At 43.3% G+C, this 22890-nt stretch overlaps 1 protein-coding gene across 1 annotated transcript in view; it reads right to left on the minus strand.

Moving 5' to 3' along the window:
• PREX1 (phosphatidylinositol-3,4,5-trisphosphate dependent Rac exchange factor 1) overlaps positions 1-22890 on the minus strand; it is a 165563-nt gene that overhangs the window by 11958 nt on the left and 130715 nt on the right. Inside the window, exons 22-37 of the mRNA XM_019509731.1 lie at positions 22425-22596; positions 20751-20938; positions 20106-20267; positions 19352-19562; positions 17648-17924; positions 15761-15967; positions 11103-11191; positions 10544-10626; positions 9814-9904; positions 7523-7651; positions 6717-6758; positions 4625-4842; positions 3485-3584; positions 2171-2314; positions 1318-1432; positions 89-155 (exon numbers count right to left, since the gene is read on the minus strand). Coding sequence (XP_019365276.1) covers positions 89-155; positions 1318-1432; positions 2171-2314; positions 3485-3584; positions 4625-4842; positions 6717-6758; positions 7523-7651; positions 9814-9904; positions 10544-10626; positions 11103-11191; positions 15761-15967; positions 17648-17924; positions 19352-19562; positions 20106-20267; positions 20751-20938; positions 22425-22596 — 2295 coding nt within the window. The remainder of the gene's footprint in view (positions 1-88; positions 156-1317; positions 1433-2170; positions 2315-3484; positions 3585-4624; positions 4843-6716; positions 6759-7522; positions 7652-9813; positions 9905-10543; positions 10627-11102; positions 11192-15760; positions 15968-17647; positions 17925-19351; positions 19563-20105; positions 20268-20750; positions 20939-22424; positions 22597-22890) is intronic.

Genomic DNA, 22890 nt, shown 5'->3' on the forward strand with positions numbered 1-22890 from the left:
GCGGGGGGGGTTGTACTGTACCTATATAACAAATTCACAGTCAATGGTTGGGCCACCCTATCATATAAATAGTAAAACTGAATAATACCTGGTCAATTTTCACTGCCGTAGTATTGGAATCAGTGGGCAGATTGGATCTCTCAAGGTAAAATGTCCTGCAGTTAGACATTAAGAATTGGATTATCTCATTTCAGGCACACATACATGCATCACTACCTACTACATACTACATGCCATCTCTGATTGTCTTGGAAAGAGAACTGCTGTCAATAAAAATGATGTTTCTTATTGAGGCCCTGAATTATTTGTTTTTATAGCAACTGAGTTTAAACACAACATTTTATCTCCAGTCAAAAATCTGAACTCCAATTAGATGGAAATTGCTTCTGGCACAGTCCAGTAATCCAGAAGGACTTTAAGCCTTCCTCTCCCCCCCACCAAATAATTTAACGGGTTTCCAACCAAAAATGAAACCCCCTCCCACTTCATTTCTAAGAAGAAAAAATATATAAAACAAAAAAAGGAATATCTCTTTTGCCAAAAATCTCCTTTACTCCAAAGACTCCCTGGACGTGTCTGCACGTGCCTATTAATGCACAGCAATAAGCTCTGGAGTTTATTGCTCTGGAGCTAATTACTGCCAAGCATGCATCTGTACATGCATCTGCCAGGTAGACATCTGCATGTGCACCCAGCACATTGAGCCAGGGTGGAAGAGCTCCAGCTGGCAGGGAGCCCTGGGGATCAGTCTGCCAGCCTAAGGCTGCTCCTCCCAGCTCTGCATGCTGCAGAGAGGCTGGCTAGGGCATGAGGGTGCTTCAGCACAGGGCTAGCTGGCAGGCAGCATCTGCAGTGAAGCACCCTCATGCCCCAGCCAGCCCCTCCAGTGTGTCTACATGTACACAGCTGTGGAGTTTTTTTACTTGTATTTGCAAGTACTTATATTTACAAGTACTATCCTGCTGCAGAGTAAAAAATTAGACTAATTAGCTGCACAGTAAATATCTACACATGCACCCCTATTAGGCTTGAGTAAATCAATTTACTCCACAGCAGGTTAGTACTTGTAAATACAAATATACAAATACTGTTCTACTTCAGAGTAAATTAGTTTACTTTAGCCTAATAGGGGCACACGTATAGACACTGAGACATTTACTGCACAGCTGTATCGCACAGTAAATATCTCGTGTAGACGTGCCCACTGTGTACTAGATGTGGAAATACCGGCAAAGAAAAATGTAACCTATGCAGTTTAAATGTTCTTAGTAAGCAGCACCCTTTTAGTGTTTTTCCTGGGAAGGGAACATGAGATACCTGAGTTTACGGTAGTACTGTTGCACTTTTTCAAGTGAGGTGCCATTAACCTGCTGCTGAAGTTCTTCTACAGACAAGCCTCCTAGTTGTAAATGGCTCTCCAGGCTTTCAAGAGCTGCAAAAATAAAGGGTTTTTTTTTTCCCATTTTTTAGCGTTTTTGTTTTGTTTTTCTATTTGGCTATTTGTCTTTCGTATCCTTCTTTCAGGACATGGCTGTCAATTCACATTAGATACCAAGCTTGTATAAAGCAAAACTAAATGCTTGTATGCCCAGTGAAAGGTGTGTCTTTTAATGAACCATTTTGCTATTCTAAAAGGTCAGGGCTCCTATAGTACTGGATCACTGTAATATCCTAGTAGTAACTCTCCTAGACTAGATGCTACAATGCGGGACTGCGAGTCCTGTAGAGGTCCCTTCACTTACAGCCCAGACTCTATGAACCAACATAGCAGTATGTGCACACATGCTGCTTTAGCACTCTTGGTCTGTGGCCTAGGAATATGGGAATTTCCATGCTAGATTAGACAGGTCTCTTTAATCCAGCATCCCATCTGACAGTGACCTGGAGTTTCACTGAGCCTCACGAGAATTAACATCAGGCAGCTGTGGGGAATAATCAGGTTCCTCTGCATGGCTCATGTTAATCACTATATCCTATGAATTCCCCAAATATGTTAGAGTGGTTTCTCCTCAGCATGACAATTTCTAACCCTAACTTCTTTATGTTGTCAGTTTTGCTACAGTGACAACTCTAGGGTCATTCCTAGAGGGTCATTCAATAAACCCCCGGATATCGAGTAACTAGTTATATCTGCCATCACATTTGTCTTTATAAGGAGTCTCACAGGCACCTCTTGTAAAGAGCACTGCATGTAGCTTCAAGCTTGCCCCATTCTGGAACCGGGAAGGCAGTTTGGAGAAGTAGTAGCTGTCAAGGTACAAGATAACCTTCAAAGCCTGCCGACTTCCTTCAATGTGGTAGAAGATGTGAGTATCTGGAGAAACAAAGATGGGATGGTTGCTGTGTTACCAAAACAAGAACAATACCTCAGTGTACCATTTAAGAGCATTTCACCATGGAACATGAGAAAAATGGCACGGAAATTACTGGTTTTTAAGAGAAACAAGCAAAATACGGTTAGAAATGACTGATGTGATATTTATCAGCACTGATTATTCTTTTCCTCTGGTGTGTCTGCCTCGCCTATTAGATTGTAAACTCTTTGTAACGGTTCTCAGATGAAGCTATTTTGGGATAATCTGCTATTCTGTACTTGCACAGCCCTTAGCACAATGGGGTCCTATTCTTGTTTGCTTCCTAGACATTATTGTAATAAACACAGATTTATCATTTAAATCAACATGTTCCATGACAGCCAGTGTTGGATGAGTAGAGGTGGGAAACGCTTCGAATCACCATCAAATATTTGCCTGGGTCCTATTGTGATTAGTGACTAAAGTGTAACAGGAGTTACAGGCTTCATCAAGGTGCTTCCCACATTGCATGCACCTTCCAGCTAAATATATGAAAGTCCTTGGGGGAGGGGGTAATCACATAAAGAAGGCAGGCCGAACATTGGAACAAAAGGGGAATATCTTGGCCTCAGAGGTAAATCACTTTCAATACTGTCATGGAAACTGCCATAGGATCTTTGAAACCGCTTTGGTTTTTCAGGTCTTATTTAACTAATTATGCACAGAAATTATGGTGCTTAATATGCACCTTTGGAGGGATTAAAAAAAAAAACTAAGCAGATGCTGGTTTGATTTAAACCTGCAGTTATAGAGTCCACAAGGTCTCTATAACTGGATGCTTAACCAGACAGTATTTGACAAGAAATGCTTATCTAGCTGTCTGCTCTCAGTTTCTCTTGCATACATGCAGTATAAGGCCCAGCAGCAGGCAAGGGTCATGGCTGTGAAAATAAGGTCACCAGCAACATGCCTTTCCCTTCTGCTCCAGAAAAGAAGAAATCTGAGTGACACATTGGGGTGAGGTCTCAGCTCTCATTACATTCAATGCAAGTTAAGAAAATGCAGCTCATCATAGAAGGCATTCAGCAGATCCCAGGACTGAGCACTTCTCAGAGACTTAAAACTAGGCTGGAAACTAACCAGAAATGTAAGTAAAAAAGAAGAGCTTCATAGCAACTTAAAAGTCTCACTTGCTACAAGGCTTTCATCCAGCTGCTTGAAATAAAAGGCAACCTTGTCCAGCTCTGACAGGGTCACCTGGATGTCTTCCAGCATTGTGCGCTCCTCTTTCTGCAGAGAGGAGAAAGGGCTTATTTATTTCTATCTATGAAGCAGAGAAATACAGACATTAGAGGCATGAAGACGGGATGGTTCGAGGGACGGAGGATGAATTGCGAAGCCGGGCTAGGTGGAAGTGACAGAAGGCCGTTTTCACCTGACAACAGCATGAAGTCTGCTTTGGTTGCTTCCACCCCAATCTCAGTGGAGAGGGGTTCAGCTCCTAGAAGCCCCAGAAATACCAGTCTCGCTCCTGCAGCCTCAGTAAAGAGCTAAGGATTGAATAGGTCCTGGAGACCTGAACTGTATCCTACACCTGACTTTGGAAGCAGGCTTACTCCACAGCTCCCACTTGTTAGACCCAATTTCTGCCCCCAGTTTTACATTGCTTTTCAATTTATAATTATTAGTTTAGCTTGGTTGGTGGTATCAGTTGATGGCCTTTGCCTGAGAGTTTCCTACTCATAGTAGGCAAGTGGATTTTATAAGACCTGCTCCTTCAGTGAGGTGCTGCCAGGTCAGGCTTGAAACGCATGGTTAGGGCAGGTGAAAAAGCTTTTGATGCCACTCCCTGCACCAAACCCAGTTTTGTGACTGCTTTCAGCAAATACAGAAAGGCTCATATCTATACTTCACCCTTAGCTGCTGAAACAGGTGAGAACCACTTCTGGCTGCTTCTTGAAATGTATCTTCTGACCAGCAACCAGCAGAGGGCAACCCTCCCACATTACTAGTGAAGTCCACGGTAATCGAGCAGCGTTACTCCAGCTACTAAAACCAACACATAGTACCGCTCTATGACTTTTCTGCACATTAAATTTCAGCAGTAAAATGTGCTCCCCTGGCCAGGCCAGCAGTCTAGTGCTGGTGTGGGGCCAGCGCCTGATGGATGGGACACTCGGAGCAAGATGAAAGCAGGCCCTTTGCAGGCGTTGGGGATGGCTCCTCATGTAGATACAATAAGGAGCTCTGGCCAGGTGGTGGGTGGGAGGGAAGTATAGTTGGCTCGGGCAAAGACAAAAGGGGCAGAGCTAGGAAACCCAGCCACTTACCACTGTGGGGGACAGCAGGGACTGGTAGTTGAGCAAAACCCCAGTGGCTGCTATCTGCTCCAGCCACTTCTTGCTGGCATCCCTGCTGCTCTCCTCATACTCCCCATTGTTGTTGTATCTGTAGTTGAGAGCAGCCAGCAGCTGCTCGGAGAAAGTGCAAATTGCAGCCACGAGGGACTGGCAGAAAATGGCATCTCGTCGCAACTGCAGCTCCGTGTCTGCCAAGGAGAGAAGGGACAGAGGCGCAACCAAGTCAAGCAGATTTTGCCTTTCATCCACTGTGGAAGAGCCCACCTCCCTGTCTGACATTTGGCTTGTGCTGTAACCTGGCACCGATTTGGTGGAGAATCGCCTTCTGCTGTCTACGGGGCACAGAGTGCGTGTGTGCCTTAAGGACTTCCCTGTCCCCTAAATCCCTATCAACACCCCAGTCCCTGCACTCTCTTGTCCCCCCTTACTTTAATGATTTTCCTCAAAACAGGGCTGAAGAAGAGGAGGTGGCATCTCTACTTCCATCCTTGGCCTTTAGTGATTCCACTGCTCTAACCCATCTGCCTTTAAACCTTCCTCTTTGCTCAGGGCATTAAATGGTATCATGTAGTTCACATTTCCCTGGGCGAATCTCAGCAGTGTTAACTCTCTGCTTCCACTCAGCCTGCCCGTGAGTCATCCACTGGCTAAATAAATCCTGTCATGCTTAAGGGGATTGTAGCAAAGAGTGGCACATGAATAAATGAAGAGCTATTTTCAGCCACTCCCTGGTTTCTCTAGTATTCACTAGGGCTTCTCTTGTTCCCCCAGGAGTGTTTTTTTGGAGAGAGCAGCCAAGTATTTCACACAGAGGCTTTGAAGTTACTGATGATTTTTATAATGAAGCAGGAAAGGAACTAAGACAGAGAAGACTCAGGGCTGTATCTGTAGTCCAAGGCAAATCCTCCTTCCACTACTGATGGTGAAGCAAAAAAAGTTTAAAGTTATTCTAAAGGCAAGAGAACCCTTCAGTGAAGTAAGGCCAATATAGCCAGTGTTGCCACCTGCTCCTCCTCATACGGGGGTTTGAAAATGCTGTTGAAGAGGGGTATAGTCAGAGATCTAAGGAATCGGGGTTCACAAAAACAGATTTTGTGGGTGCTCCACCTAACAACATGGGCTAGTTTAAATTAACGTGAACTAAAACATGACTCTGGGACATGGGAAAGTAGTGTAAAGCCACCTCTGTTTCCCACCTTCAGTCTATGGAGCTCAGAATCAAGGCCCAAATTATCAGCCTAAAACTTCCTTTAAAAATAATCATAAGCAAATGTTTCAGCTTGTTATTTTTTACTTAATACATCTTCAACAGACCCAGATAAACCAAATGTATGCTTAAATGTAGAAACCAAGTAACTGCACAAGTAAAATGGGAAGTCAGTCACCTGAAAATGTCAATCGCTTGCTTTTTTTTTGGCTAACACAGAGACTAGGCCTGTAATGTACCTAGATTCTAGCTTCAAATTTAGGGTCTTTTCCTGTTTTCCTGAAATAACACTGTTCCCCTTTGCTCATTGGCTTCAATGATAAGCCCATGTGGCTGTTGTTTGCACTGTAGAGATTTATGTGAGTTGGTTAAAAAGCAAAGCGCACCCTAAAAAACAGAGCAAACCCCTTACTCAAGGTCTGCTCAGGCTGTTGAGAAAGCATAGCAAATTTGAAAGTAAACTCTGCAATAGCTTCTCATTTTGCTGCCTCTCCCCACCACATTAGGAAGCAGCAGAGGTCACCTGGACTGAGGCTTACGAAGGGGGAAGATGATGAAAGGACAAAAGAAACGGTGCTCAAATGACATTAACAACTGAGCAGGTGGCACCACAGTGACCTATGTAAAGTCAAACCAAAACTGAGCTATGACATTATTAAGATATAAAGGGCTGCCCAGAACGAGTTCAAGAGACGACACAATGTCATCAGCAAGCCAGCTACACTTGATATGCGAAGATGACAATAGCTGGGTGATGGAAAAACTCAAATGCATGTGTGGGTGCAGACCTGCCAGCTCAGGACATCAGTAATGCTGACAACATTTTGCACAATGCACTAAATCAAAGGCCCTTACCTGTGCATTTTAGCAAGGCCAGAAGCAGTTGATTCTTCCCATCTAGAAAAGTAAAGACAAGAAAAGCCCAAATAAATACAATACCAAGCCCAAATAAAAACAATATGATTTGCACCCAACTAACAGCACCCCATTTCTGTTTAGCACAGACCATAATCTGCAGTCGCACACATGTTTGATACAACAGGAAGTGAAGCATAAATCAAGCCCTGTAATAGGTTAAATGCTACATCATCAATGCTACCAGGAATTACTGGGGAAAAATGTGTGCATGTGGAAGAGTACTTATGAAAATGACCTCTGACCAGGGCCTTTAATTTGAGAGTTAGATCTGTTCAGACTCAATCAGCCTATTTCAATTCTACCAGTGTTTTAGTCTGAAGCAACGGTCGCAATGGTTCAGATATTACAACAGCTAATTAAATCCATCACCTTCACTCCATTCATTTCAGGTTCTGCCTCTCCCTCATTTTCATTTGCTTTAAATGTTTTTAAAGAGGACCAAGGCAAGCTGATCGGCCTGACAACTTTCTGTCCAGACAGACTAACCAAGCAGAGTACAAGAGACAGAAAATTTCCTTGTGATCATGCACTCCAAAGCAGCGGTGCTGCAAAATATCATCACTGATCCCACTACAGAACCTACCAACCACCTGCTCGCTTCACTCCCCTCTCAAGTCCCAGTAACCAAGAGGTGATTTTTCAAATAACCTCATTAGACTTATGTGACAAAAGGAGGTTTACCCTTTTAACCCTGAAACTGAGGGTCCAGTTTCTCTCCCCGCCCATTCTCCCATTTCACAGACCTTCCACATGTTTTTGTATCGTTTCAACAAGGTTCTTGATGCACTGTGGAAGGTTCCAGGGATCTTCTTGGATGCTGACTTGGATATTATTCCGACACTTCATTGTTGTTTCTTCCTTCTGTTTAAACTCTGTAACAAAATAGAGTCTAGGTCCAGCAGCGGAAAGTGCTACAAAGCTCAGAGTTGCACATTAGCTATGTTACCTGCATACAGGTTCAATCAACTGAATACAAATATAATATATAACACCCACCAGCGAGGGAGGTAAATGACTAATTCCTATAGCCATATAACAAGCAGTCCCAGCTGATTATATGCGAAGTACCGTGGTCCAAGAGGTATGCACACAGTTCATATGCACAATACACGGGAACTGTGTGCTAAATTCCTTCTGCAGTATGTTACAATTGTATCTTGAGAACCAAAGTTGCAGTGAAAGGGCACCGTTCCTTTTTGTAATCTCTGTTTATTATAATGGGCAGCCAGATACATCTGTGCCCCTTATGTCCTCTTCTGGATGGTAGTAGACCAACACTGTAATGCTGACTGTCACAATCCCTTGCAGCTTCATGGAAGTTACGAGCTAGTTTGCCAGATAGAAGCCTAACTTAACTGAAGAGGATGAGTTCTGTTGCTCGTGATGCAGTTATTCAATTTAGCAAAACTGCCTGAACTTACTGATAAAACATATGGCCACAAGCATACATTGGCAATGCGTAGGTGCACGTGCACCCCACAGATTGGCGGTGCACCCCCTGACAGAAGCGCTGCCAATGGCATCTGCAGGCAGTCGCTGCTCGCCATCCTCCCCACGCTCACCACCGACAGTGTCTGCGGGTGGTTACTGACCATTGGTTGGCAATTGCCACCCTCCTAGCCACCCCCTATACCACTGCCATAGCCATCTGCAGGAGCTCCCCACTCGCCGCCGCCACTGCCCCCCCAGCCTCTGGGGGCATGTGTCATTCATGCACACATACATATATGGCATGTCTACATGCATACATACATACATTGGTGGTGCACCATGGCAGTGTAGACTACATTGGGCACTACTGTACAGTCATTACTGTGCATTTGTTTAGCACTTGTATTAGCAAGTGCTAAATAAATGCACAGTGACCACAGTTACTGCGCAGTAGTGCTGGAGAACGTCTTTTAGGTGACACTACTGCACAGTAGCCGAATACTACTGTGTAGCAGTGTATTAGCACTGTCTGTACTGTGAGTGTCTTTGTAAGAGATGAGTGTGTTTTGAATTAAACAAACAAACTTAATACTATAAGAAAAATTATGCAGGGTGGCTGCCTTTTCCTCACTGCATTCAAAGAGTGTGTGCAAGGCCAAACATGTTTCTACATTTGTTAAGTGTAACATGAACACAGCTTTTCCAAACGCTTCTGAAGCCTTCACAAAAAACATCTGTTGTCTCTGTAAAAGTGACATGTGCTGCTTCTAATATGGCTGATGTTTTTTGGGAGGAAAAGCAAAACCAAATGAGACCGCAGCACTTGAAGTGCAGAAAAGATAATAAAAGTTTTCAAGTTTCAAGAGGGGAAGGAAGGACAGCAAAAGTTCAGGAAATAATAAAGTTCTATCTCAGAAGGGAAGAAACTGCATCCAGGGCCCTAAACCCCCAAGACCAAAGTCCCATCTTCCTCTTTTAGGACAAGAAACACAGTATTGTTTGCTTGCTCACCATGAAATCCAGTTACTCGGGTGTCTAAATGAGCATTTGTCATTTGAGGATGAGTTTATGCTGGCAACTACCCATCCCTTGAAAGAAGCAGAGTAATTCCTTAAGCAGGCTCATGCAGGCCTTGTTGGTACCACTTCTGGCTCCAGTAGCTGAGACTGTATCAGCTTAGCAGAATGCCCCTTTCCTGTGAGTCTGACCCATCCCTGTTTCATGTCTTCTAAGATGTATACCTCTGTACTGCATCATACAGAGGAGTTGGGGCACTTAACAAAATCTCTGGGCCATTCAGAAGCATGTTGCAGGGAAGTGCTGCACTGTGCCCAATGTGAAAATGATCAGTGAACAGTAAACCACACCAATGGTCACCCATGTTTGTGTCCCATTATTGTGACATCTAACTCACTAAAGTATGGACTAAATTAGTCCCATTATTATAACTACATATAAAGTTTTGGTAACTGTGCAAGTAAATTATGTGTGCTGATTTGCCGCTTGCACATGCTGATGTCTGAACTTCTGTCCCAGAAAGATAAGATTTCTCTGTGTCCTGGGAAATTACTATAATCAGTATAACCAACCCTGTTTTGTTTACCTTGCAAACCATGATCCATTGGAAAGTGCCTGGTTTCTTCAAAGGCCTTTGTTATCACTGGTCCTTTGAGGAGTGCATTGATAGCATCAACCTGCAGTAGGAATTTTTGGTTGGTCAGTGCCACTTACAGAAGACGTTTTGCACAGGTCATTCATGGAAAAGTGCTGAAGCAATAACATTTGCTGTATTTTTTTTAACTAACTTAGAATAACTGAGCTGGATGCTTCCACACTATTGTCCATATCTGCTAATCTTAATGGAATCTTACCCATAGCAAATAAAATTAAACTATCCAACTCTTCCCACCTGCCTGATCCTACATATGGGTTAGGCAACATGCGCAGAAGAGTAATGGTCTAGTGCTGGGAGACTAAGGGGGATAGAAAAGAGTAAAGGGGTTAAACAATATAATTCAATGTATAAATTCCATAAAGACGTGCCTTGGTTACATTCTTTTCCAGAGTTCCATACATGAGACCCATTTTGGTCATTCTTATTAGAACAAAAAATTGCTTTTTTGTGATTTTTCCCAAACTTTTTGTGATGACTCTGAAACTGCAGAACAACCCTGTCTCAATCACAAGGTGACCTGAAGGTTGGTTGAGATAAAACTGCTTCCTCAAACTCTCCCATACACAGTTCTCCATATCTCATTCCACATCCTTGACAGATTGGTTTCCTCCAACACTTGGTGCGTGGGTCTCAGATAGCTAATAGCTAGCACATGTACCTGGTTAAAAAGATGTTCAAGACAACCATGCAGCTTGTCCTGTTTGTCTGAAGGAATCCTCATGTCATTGGGAAGCTCGTCACCTAATTAAAAGAACGACAGATGGTTTCTATAAATCATGTAACGGCTTCAGACTTCTCGCATTTTTGTGATGTGGTTACAGCCAGACCAAAGAAGGGGGGAAATCCCTTGTGACAAGAGTTTAACTGTAAAGAATAGTAGTCGTCACTGTGGCCGTTCTGTTCCAGTAACAGAGCAGCGAAACAGCTCTGGTCCATAGACCATAATCATTGTGACCTTCAGGACGTGCAAGTAACCTGTTTGCAAAGGGCCTCTAGCTTATTTTCTCCACCACACCCCTTGATTTCAGTGGTACACTGAGAAAATGACAGACCTCTCGCTCTTTCATTATCGTGGGATTTAGTTTGGTGCTTTTACAAAACCATTTTTCCAGCAGCACATCCAAGAAATCACAACCAGCAGAGCCACACGGATGCACGGCCTTATGTGGTCTCTGATACTGGACAGCCTCTTATATATTCCTCCGGCACACACTCACCCGATCCCATCTCATCGCTGCCGAGGTAAGAGCTGTTGCTCCGTACGCTGGTGTAGGACAGCACCGAGTCCCGATTACTGTTACACTCACTGGAAAGAGAAGGAAATTGCCTCATAAACTGGCCTTACCCTGGGCATTTACTCAGGTTTTTTTTCAAAATCTACTCCACATACCCTAAGAAAAAAATCCTTTAGTCATTAATAGGGATGTTAATATTAATACCCAAGTCAGGGCTGAATGAATAATTCAGTTCCAAGGATCTTGGTGAAGCTTTGATTTGTGAGCAAGTCCGTTACAAAGAATGAAGACAGATTTGCCCACAGGGTTTCTCGTTACACTCAGGGCACAGGGGGCCACTGCCGATGGGGAAGCCCTACTATATAATGATTCAATCTCCCTGATCCTGATGGAAACGACGCAGATCTCAGTCATCCTTCTCCAGCATAAGCTAATGCTACCGAGGCACAGCTGTTAAGGATGGATAAGAGGAGTGTAGGTACCCTATATAAGTGGAAAAGCGGGCATTGTGGAGCATTATGCTGTCATGCTACTTTCCTGCCCTCCCATTTCTACACCTTCCCTGTCTCCTCACTGTGTCTCTAAGCTGAATAAAAATACTGCAAACCTAACCAGAAGGCTTCTGTTATTTTGGTAGTCTAAGAATGAAAATAGTCACCCTATCCCACTAAAGGCATCGGCGAAGCCTTGAGTAGCACGCTACACCTCTAGAAGTTCTCCATTAAAATCTAAAGGCTGATAGCAATACATCAGGCATCATTACTGCAACACAAATCCCTACAAACCCTTACAGGAGAAACACTATTTCAGACCTGTGGCTTCTAATAGTCAGTGAGAGAGGAATACAGCTAATGCAAACAAGGTATTTTCTTATCTGTAATGTTCTCGTTCTTTATAGATCCTCAGTATCCATTTTGTGGATCAGAAACTATCAAAATATGTTTGATTCCCCCTTGAGTACCTATTAGTTCAGTTCCGTGTACTTTAATTGTCTGCTTCTGTCTTGTAAAGATAGGACACAATAATCTTTTTCATCTTACATTTCTGTTAAAATTTTGGAGCAAATGACAGCCCAACAGAGACTTTGCCTTTGATCTCACTACATTCCTCAGAACAGATTAGGCTCAATTACAGAATCCTTTTAAACAAAACAGAGTTCAATAATGGGCTTTCTATTAAACGAAGAAGAAAATTCTTTGTATTGCATTAATATAGCGCCAAGGCACCTAGACAAGTTTTCATTTTAGGGTGGACAAATGCCTATTAGTGACAAGGCTAAACACACCAAAGTCATCCTACCTGGCACCTAGACCTCGGTGTGACCTAAGAGAGAGCATTTTTCTATGCATGTTAAAAATAAAGAAAAACAGTTGCAGAAGGAATATGAATATGAATGCTTGTGAATCAGACTTTAGAGTTGATGGCATCAGTGTTTTCAAATAAGAAAGAAAAAAGAAAATGGCACTTAAAATCAAATTGTTATGGTCTATTTTTCATTATTCATTAATACATGAACACAGCCAACATAGCCTGAGGCTTTCACATAAATGCGAACATTTGCCAGATTTTTTTAAAGTTTTGCATTATTTTTTTAATAAATTTTCGGCAGTCAAGGATGGTATCAGATTCACGCCACATTTTCCACTGCTGATGATGCAGTGAGCTTATTTACAAGCCATCTACGTGCTGAAAATGTACCACAGCACATAAAGAAGGAAGAGATCACATGGGGTAGCATGAGTGACTGGTGCCTCCTGAATCTGGGGGGGGCACCTGCAGAATCCGCCGATGGCGGCAGCCCTGGCAGGGGGGGCACCAGCCCTACCGACAGCATCAGTGTCAGCCGTCAAGGAGGGCACCAGCCCTTCAGGGGAGGCACGTGCACCCCCATGCACCCCCTACCAGTCGCCTATGTGGGCTAGTGAAGAATTCCAGATGCTCATCAAAAAAAGCTGTGTGATCAAATACAGTCAGGTCTTCTGCAGTCTAGAGTCAATGCTTAGGTATATCCGTAGAAATCTGGAAAAACGACTGGCTTCACTAGAAGACTTGCAATATCAGAATTTAGATCTTTGCTCCAGAATCAGGAGCAACCAAACATGACCTAGCTCTCATCTGGGGCCATCCATGGTCCGTCTCTGCTCCCGAGGGATTATTCCAACCCAAAACATTCAAACATGGGTTCTGATTCTTCACTGCTTTGCAACTTGGGCTTACACAGTCCAGATAGATGCAAGGCGGTGGGCAATCAGACTTGTAATGTGGAAGCTTCTGTGATGTGTGCCTAATTACTCTCATCACTGTAACTCTCTCTAGAGAAAGCGTCTTTGTTCCTTTGTGGAGGACCAAGCCCACAAATGCACGTTCTTCTCCATTAGAAAATGAAAGGGGCAACTTTTTTCATCTCTTCTCGGGCCTGCTTTTAATATGTCCTCTCCCATCACCAACGTCTTGTGGAGTGTGAGATTTCAGCAGCAAATATTCCAGGAGAAGCAGCAAGTCAGTCATGTCTCAAAAACACAATTTTGAGACACCTGAATAAATATTTGGGTTTGTGGTTTCAAAGACCCATTAAAATAAAAGGCTGGATGTCCATTTCTGTTTCTCAATATTCTAGGCTTCTGGGAAAATTGTTCACAGACTTGAATGGAAAAATCCTCATACAATAGCAGCTATTATAAGATCAAGCTGTCTGAAAACTGCTGAGCTTCTGTGGTTCACAGTTACATGGCACAGGAGGAGAAAGAGTCACACTAGACTTATTGATGCACAAAGAGAATTTAATTTTCTAAAAGTCTTGGTTTTGCGGGGTTGTTATGGGGAAGGAATTGTTGCTCTGCTTTATCTCCACGGTAATAAATGCTGTGAGATTTACAGCTGGATGTCTGCTGAATAAAGGCCTTTATTTTTACTACAAAATAAAGGACTAGCTTGGAAATACTGTTTTTATACATCATAAAATCCAAGCCCAGAAAAGCCAGCTCTAATCTGGAGCTGGGTTTACAGCTGGGCAAGGATTTTCAAAGGACACATGGGGGGTTGGTGCCTAACTTCTTCAGTTTGCACTGAAAATCCCGTTTGTGGTGGGCACTGCTGTGGTCCTCAAGAGGTGGGTAGCAGCACTAGCAATTATACTAGGCTGTGTGCCTGAGACCAGAAGCTAGTCCAGAGCGCTAGCACTGAAAGAAAATTCACCCTCTTTTAGTCTCTCCTGAAGATTTCAACTAAAACTTCCAAGAGTGGCCAGAGGCTATGCAGGACCCCATACAAGAAGGAATATTGGAGCCACTGCATCACCCCAAGATCATGAGAAACGCACCGCTTTAAGACCTGCTTCCATTAAGGACCTCTGCAGGGCCTGCGGGAACCCATGATAATAGGTCACCCCAGCTGGGGTTTGCATGTGCACCTTCTCCAGCTGGTTAGCACTGGGAATCTAGCAAAGTCTTGTTGGAAGATCATATATGTTAGTGGAGGATCATATGTTATGGTATTATTTAACACACCACACTTACAAGGGTATGGTCTTATAATGTTTCCAGGAAAACAAACTCCCACTGCCAGAATCATCCTTGGTGTAATTCTACCACTGCAAACAAAGATGCCAAGGGTAGATCTCTACCTCAGTGTTTGCCATGGAGAGTCGCATGGCAGCTGATCAGCCCATGGTGCGTAACCACCCAGAGAGTGGTTATCCTTTCAGCAGAGCATCATATGCATATTTACATCAAGACCCACAATGCAGTACATGCCTTTCCGTTCCTTCGTTTCTCATGTATTGGATGGGACCTAAAACCACAAAGCCCAGCACAGCTTCATTGCAATCCTCCTGGTGAGCTCTTCTGAGAATAGGCACCACATTAAAACAGTCTACCCTGGAAACCTCAGACTGATGCCTGCCCAGTTCAGTCACGCAAGAGAGAACCACTGGTGTAATTACTACCAAAGTCTAATCTTATTTTCTGTGGACAATGCATTTGAGGTGATAACTCTGAATCAGATACAAAAACTGCTGGTGGATCTAAGAAACAGGCTGGTTTGCCTGAAACCTAGGGTGAATTTCTCCAGCCCGTGCTCTGTCTGCTGCACTGGAGAACAGAGAGCTCTTCTTTGTGACCTTACATGACTATCTGATCTTTGGACCTCACAGTAAATGGATCCTGTGATAGCCTGTGACATGTGAACCATGTCCAATTGTTGAAGTTGTGAATCCTGTAGTGGATACACTTAAATGCAAGCCATATGAGCAGCAATTTGGGTTCATTTCTATGGTCGCTTACATCCAAAAGAGTCTGTCACGGGCTTCTCTGAGAACAGATTGAGATCTTGAGTATACAGGACTAGAGCCATTAATTACTGGATACATTTAATAAGCTCAAAATGACTTCACTGGAGTTTTGCCTGTATAAAGAGTCAAGTTTGTAGAATGCAGCCCAATGTTTGTACAGGGCGTTTACAGTACGAGCCAAATAAACGCATAATTTCTAATACTTAGTATTTGATTTCAACAGCGTTCATCTATGGATCAATACCTGATTTTTCTATTACTGAACCAGCCTCAAAGAGTGAGCCCCAATACGTAAATTAAATATCTTCAAAATACTGTGCGAGTGGGAAAACCTGTATATTTTTAAACATACCTGTAGGAGTCTCTGAAACTCATTGTGTCGTGTCCGGAGTCTTCTTGATCCTCCTCAGAAACTTTGAAACAAACCTTCTTCATGCCACTATGCTCAGCTTTGTCGGTGTCACTCTCCTCTGCCCCCAGAGAAGGCGGCGATGTCTCATCAGTGGATGGAGGTTCACATCCACTAGTTTCTGTAGGTTCTGTTATGGAGGACAAAAGCCTGAAAGATAAAATGCACCACTCAGTGTTGGGGTAAATGGCTGAATCATGCATCCATGACTGTGATCTCAACCTAACCACATCTAAAAATCAAAAGCAACATTTCTGTGATTTGAGCTGTATGTAAACTGAAGCTTATGTGAAGTCAGCACGTCTGATTTACAGGAGTTCATGAAAATCTTTCTGGGTTCTGAGTCATGTGATTTCACAATAGGTAAGTTTTGTATTTATACAAATCCTTTGATGCAACGTTTCACTTAGCTAAAAATTACCACGTCCTTGTTGAGGCAGGGTAAAAAAGCACTAAGTTGTCCCTAACTCACTCAAAAAACCCCAACAATTACCCATGTTCACCAATCTACAGCATCTAGTTAGAGCTACACTTTCCCTATTAAGCTTTCATTTTGAAAGTTTTCTATTACTTCAGATATGACCCTTCTCTAATGCAGTGATTTGATGAAAAATTAGCAACATGAGTTGTAGCTCATAAATGGAATAGGAAAAATATGCTGCAAAATATGGAGATGCTGGGCTCATGTAAAAGTGAAATTATTTGCTGAAATAAATTCTCCCATAGAAATAGTCTGCCTGACACCAAAACTAAATGAAATATCCCCTTGTCTGCATCCGTTCCCTAACTAACACATGGTGTTTTCATTAGACACTAACTGGCACTCCAAAAGCTACAGGGTATATATCATAAATCTGCCTGTCACTGGCTGAAAGAGGGTGGCTTTTAGTCCCTATTTACTAACTTGTTGAGGAGATTTTGTTCTGCTGATACTGGCTTGACTCTTGCAGATTTTTGCAAATGCCCTGTCTGCCAAGCTGTGATCATATTTATAGAGACTTCTTTCACTTGCCATACTAGCCTGACTCCAGCGGTTAAAACCCAGACAAATAGGGATAGAAGGCAAAGACTGAGCCTCGATGTTGTTCATCTGGGAATCAGAAAACATCCCCTGCTACCCAAGCAGGGTGGGTTCATCACAGTGCATAGCATCACACACGGTCAGGAGCTAAATTCACACAGCTGACACATAAGCCTTGCTCTACGTCACTGATTTCACTGCTTAGCATATCCCACCATCTTTACACTGTGCGAATGCCAGCCTCAGTATCTCTTCCACTTTCTACCTATGCTTTCATCACTGTGCCTTACTTATCCTAAAGTACCTTTTAATCCCAACTGGCCCAGCCAAAATCTCAGGGAAAGGGATTTTATTTATATGGCTCCAAGCCTGTTGCTGGAACTTAATATATAATAGGAATCTGAACCAAGATGGGCGAACTTTGGCTTTCCCTGGGTGCATCTACACGAGACGCTATGGCGCAGTACCAACAACAGTAATAACAGCGCAGTCCACTGCATGTGTAGATGTGGCCACTGACTTCTATTCAGTGGGTACAAAGAATGGCTATACTATCTCATTACACAGGTGGAGCTGACAAGCGTTTCAGGGATAGTTCAGCATGTGAGCAGGTCTGGCCTTTTCCATGCTGAGAGGCAGTGTAGGGAGCATATACATGTGTGCAACACACACAAACTATATAGAGTGTTTCACAATGTGTGCTGAAAACGCAGAATATTTTCAGATGTTTCATGCTCCAATTTTTCAGGAAGCCTCCCTTCTTTAGGGAGTGCTCTCTGAAACACACATACACAGGTTTCCTTACTCACTTATTTATCTGAAAAACATATTGCTTCATCTCCTTCACTGCAATGTCCAATCTGTTAAAAAGCTGCAGGTAAGAGTCTTGTATCTCCCGGTCTTCTTGTTTCAGCAGAAAGCTGAGTCCCCGTTCCTCCTGGCTTGCTCCCCCATTCTGTTGGCCAAAACCACCATCACATTGTCCATGGGGGTAGAAATCGTCATCTTCTGGGGTGACACATCTCCACGATGGTGCAGCCATGGTGGTGATGCAGTGTTGAGTATATAAGACTGGATTTAAGGTACCTGCTGAACATTGAAGGAACTAGTTAGTAGGCTCTGAAGTGCTGAACCCTTTCCCAATACTGCTGACTTCCACTCAAAGGAAGTCCCTGAGGAATGTAATAGGAAGTAAAGCAATAGGCTCACACAGAAATTTCTGTATAATACTCTACTTTTAGAGTATTATAGAGTGCCATAATACCCTACAAGTGTATAGCTTTTAATAAGAAAAAGTGGTATTCCCTATGGGACTTTTTTAACTACTTAGAAATTCTATGGCAAGCATACTTAGCTTTTTGAAGTAACTACAGTTTAGGATAAATTAGCTAACTAATAATGGCCCATCCACATCTGTGTGGCCATAATTTAAGCTTTGGCTCTATCTACTGCTTTCGCAGACCTGAAGAAGGGTATTTTTGTGCCTGACAGCTTCTAACATCTCTCTAGACTAAAAGATATTACAAAAGAAATCTCACTTCTTATCACAAAGCATTTTGTACATGCTAATGAATTCAGAAGCACAGCAAAACCAGTACTACTGAATGTTATTATTCTGGCTTTATGGAAACCAGTGAGAGGGAGAATAACTATCATTTTTGTGAGGAAAAGTGAAGAATATTTTCATTTGGAAAGTCTGGCAAGAAGAATGCCAAGAGCAGAACTAGAATGTGACTCTGTTTTGGGGAATAATTCTGCCAGCTCTCATGAAAAGTGCTGCAAAATCTTACACAGCTGCAAATGGGACATGGTATTTCTTGACCCCATTTGGAGAAGGTCACCCAGCCTTCCTTAAATTGGACAAATTAGGTTTGCAGAGATCTGTCACGAGCTCTCCTGAGTGCTCCTCTTGCTGGGCAATGATAGTGTCCAAAGTGCATTCGGTGAGATCATAAACATGGAATACTGCAACACAAATAGTTGCCTTTCTGGGCAAATACCATGTAGCAGCCGTATGTTAAGAGAAGACCATTCCAATAGCAAAGAACCTCCTGGCACCAATGTGTAGGATTACTCTATGAATAAAATTACCTCTGAAGTTACTTTAGTAGTAACTCTACCAAATCATATTGGCTATTTAAGATTTCCTGACCATTCTGGTTATGGTTTATCTGTACAGTGTAGCACCACTTAGCCGCGTTGCTTTTCTCGAAGTCAGTAAATCAAGTCTTCTAAATAGAAACAACATCCTAAGGATTTAGTCGCCATGTGATAATCCTGCTGTTTACCTGTTAAAAACACTTTGACCTAGGACCCCACTATGCGCCTGACACATTCTGTTGTTTAACACTAATCACACAGCCTGCGTGCCACCTTACTGTGCGCATTCTGCAGGACAAAAATTGTATCGCCAAGGTTGTTTGTCTTTGGGTCTGGACTCAAACTGAGGAGTAGGAAGGACAACTCATCTTTCATTAGATAACATCAGTGAGGCTCTAGGAGTTAATTAGCACCTTGTTCTGGATCAAGACCAATTATAGAGGGCTTCCGTCCAATGCGAATGCTGAACGACCTTCCTGCTGAGGTAGTGTTTTTGGGGTATGACACCTCCATGAGGTTAATGTGGCAGTTGGTAGGGCAGAAGTCCATGCTGCTGAGGGGGTGGGGCTCCATGATGGCTTGCTTGAAGGCTGGGCTCACCTTTGTTTTCAGTTCATCTGCAAACTGGGGAATTGAGAGAGCCTGCATGAGTCCATTTGCAAAAAACGATGGTTCAGTATAGATGCTTGCTTTCCCCAGACAGCCCCACTTTGCAACAGTCCTTTAAGCTCTGCCATCCCTGATGTAGCCACTCAAAAATGAGCTCTAAAGAGATATATAGAATTGTTTTAAAGTCTTCAGTGCCAAATTTTCAAACAATTCAGGTAACCAGACAGAAAGGAGGCTTAGCTTCTGTATATAATTCCTGTAACTGGGCAATCAAACGAGGCCCATGACAGCTCTCGGCTGTCTCGGCTACTCATTTCCATAGGCTGGCATACATTCTAGCCAATGGCAGCAGCAGTGTGATAGCAGCTTTATAAACAGGTCTCTACTCCATACTGCTTGTACTCTAAGCAACTCCCAGTCCTGTGTTCAGAGCACTACAACGTTTCCCTTCAAAGCAGTTAATGACGAATAAACACCCAGCACTGAACACTCAAGCATCTACTATTTTGATAGTTTAGTATTGTCCCAAGATACCACCAAGATCTAGGAGTACTGTACCTCTCGGTAGCTGGTGAACCTTCGGCTGATACTTTCCAGCTTAAAGTCACACATCTGCCGGAATTCATACTGGGGCATGGTAGCCACTGCATTGCTTAAGGAGATGAGCCTCTTGCAGTTCTTTACAAAATGATTGTCATCTGCAGCAAAGGCCTCTAAAATCTGCACAAGGAGACAGAATTCCAGTGGTGCAACCCTGAGAGCAAGGTACATTGCAAGATTCTTCTAGTGACTAAACAGTGGACACCCCCATGTCAGCATGTTTGAGGAAATGGCATGTAGACCAGGTAAAGCCCTCTAAATTGTCCCCAGGAAGATGATCATGCTGAATCTTAAAACTTCCAAGCCCTTTGGCAGACATGTTCAAAATAAATGAGATGCTCAAGAAATGCTTCTGAGTCATTTTGTACTTGGGAATGTTTTGTGTGCCTCTCTTGCTGTTTCTGCTACATTGTACCGTGGATGATACCAATAGCATTATCATGTTTTATATACACGTTCGTTCTAAACAGTGCGTTCTAGCTAATAGTTCAAAGTCTGCTAACAGTATAACATGCTAACAAGGGCACCCAGCCAAACACAACTAGCATGACTGACCCCGTGATTCTGCTTAGAGGAAAGCTAGCAATACATAGTAGCTGGTACCTTTGCAGTTAGATCGAAACAACCCTTTGGCTCTACAATTTTCTCCAGGACAAAGCATTTGATCCCTGCACTGCTGACATATTCGTACACCACCCCATGCTCCAAATGGGTGTTGTCCACAGTCAGGCTAATGAGGGGTGTGTCTTCACCGAAGATCAAAGGAGAGCTGAGGGGCGACGGTGTCAGGACTGGAACCAGAAACAAAGGCAAGTCACTTGCTGATACACTGACATGCAAAAGTGCATGCAAGCATGTGTGCATGTGCACACCCACCCACTCACCAAGAAAATACAGTGCATTGAGTTCTGTTCAAGCTACAAACACCTGACACCTGGCAGGGAATATCAAATGGGAGGTCAAGTTCATTTGTTCTGTGTCCTTCAGGAAACATCTTGCAGCTATTGTTCCAACTTGCAGTTCATGCCCAGATTCCTCCTGACAGGTACAGCTGTACCCGTAGGGATTCTCCACCATCCTTCCAGAGAACAGCTTTACACTCCGGTCAAAATGAGTCTCACCAGAGAACCGGTGAGGAGCATCTCCTGGTGGCCTGTTCTTACCTTTTACTGGACCACAAGGAGGAAGGGAGGGAGATATTTCGATATATTTTCATTTTACATAAAGAAACAGACAGTATGTGGTAGAAATGAATGGTGGGGGGTCTGATTATGCTTAGAACATAGCCCTGTGGATGCTTGGCACAGGCACAGGAAGAGTCCTGCTGATGTGAACGTGGAATAAAGTGCAATTCTGCATGGACCAGGGTATCTGAATCTTCCCCTGAAGGGTTAAACTGTGCCACCCCAAAAAATCAGGCCCATGGCTTTGTTAAGCTTTGCTTAAGTGTTCTGGTAAGAATATATGGTGCATTTGTTCTAGGCAAAACAAACACAGTAAATGAGATGGGGCCCACAAAACCAAAACATCAAATGGTGCCAGGATGTCTCAGATGAAGAACCTCTCTCCTCATCTTTTAGCCTGTTGTTTGCATCTCCGCTCTGCAGCTTACTCTTGAGTGCCAGGAAATCACATCCTGTGGTCCCTAGCTCCAGTCTGTATCCTTTGCAGGCCCCGTTGAGTACCCACAAGCCAAAAGCATGTCACTCACTACACATGGCACAGGAGACGGTTCATTCCATGAAACGTCTTTTCGAGTGTGATGGATGTTGATTCAAGTCTCACATGATGTGTAATTAGGCTGGTTTGTGGCTTGCCGTCACAGTTACCAGCCGAACAACACCACTTGGAACATGCTTTTACAGTGTGCAACTCCCCAGTCATTTATTGTAGAGCACAGCAGTCAGCAGACAATAAAAAGCAGATGTATGTAGAGTGTGTTTTCCTCACTTACCTAGTTGTGCGACACTGATACTTAGAGAGATTCCCTAAGGCACCCGCAATAAGCAAGCAACCCACAATTATCTACTCTTATCTTCTGTCCACAGTGGAAGACATTCCTTTCTGTCAAGGGCCACAGCTGTTTGATTTCTCATCCCAGTTTTATGGTCCTTGAGCAAGTATCTGGGAGGCCTTAGTTTGTTAGAGTGTTTTGCTAAAATGAGAGATTCCTATAGCAATAAATGTATTTCACAGGTCTGTTGCCTTTTGTCCTTCTTTGGAATCAAAGTGTACTGGCTCTCCTACCTTCATGAAAAATGTCAGACTTTCCTTTACCTGATTCCTGATGGCCTTTATGAAGGGGATCCAGTTCTGCACTCTCTTCCAATAAGAGGTCTCCCTTAGTGGACTCAAAGGGGCTGCCATTCACATATGCACTACCTGCTGACTGCTGAGCCCTGTCTTCTTCAGCATCTTCATGTGTTCTGTAAACCCACTGGTACAGTCCCTGTCAAGAGAGCAGGAATGATAAGAAGCACTACCCTCAGGCACAGCATTAGGGTTTTGCTCACTCCCTCTCTGCATTGCTTTTAGCATTCTGGGGATGCAACAAGCTACTGTGGAATATTTTTAGGTCCTCGTGGCTATTGTCGCATATATGGTATTTGAGGGCTGAATTTAGTCTACTGGCAATTAAAGCCTTGATACATCCACATCCTGAAGAGCCAGAGGCTTGAGCTAAACACCAAGATAAAAACACCTGGGGGGAGAGGGTGGGACTTTGAATCCAGATGTGAATCTT

Source organism: Gavialis gangeticus, unplaced genomic scaffold (genome assembly GCF_001723915.1).
Source record: "Gavialis gangeticus isolate Ggan-Ray unplaced genomic scaffold, GavGan_comp1, whole genome shotgun sequence".
Taxonomy (NCBI): Eukaryota; Metazoa; Chordata; order Crocodylia; family Gavialidae; genus Gavialis; species Gavialis gangeticus.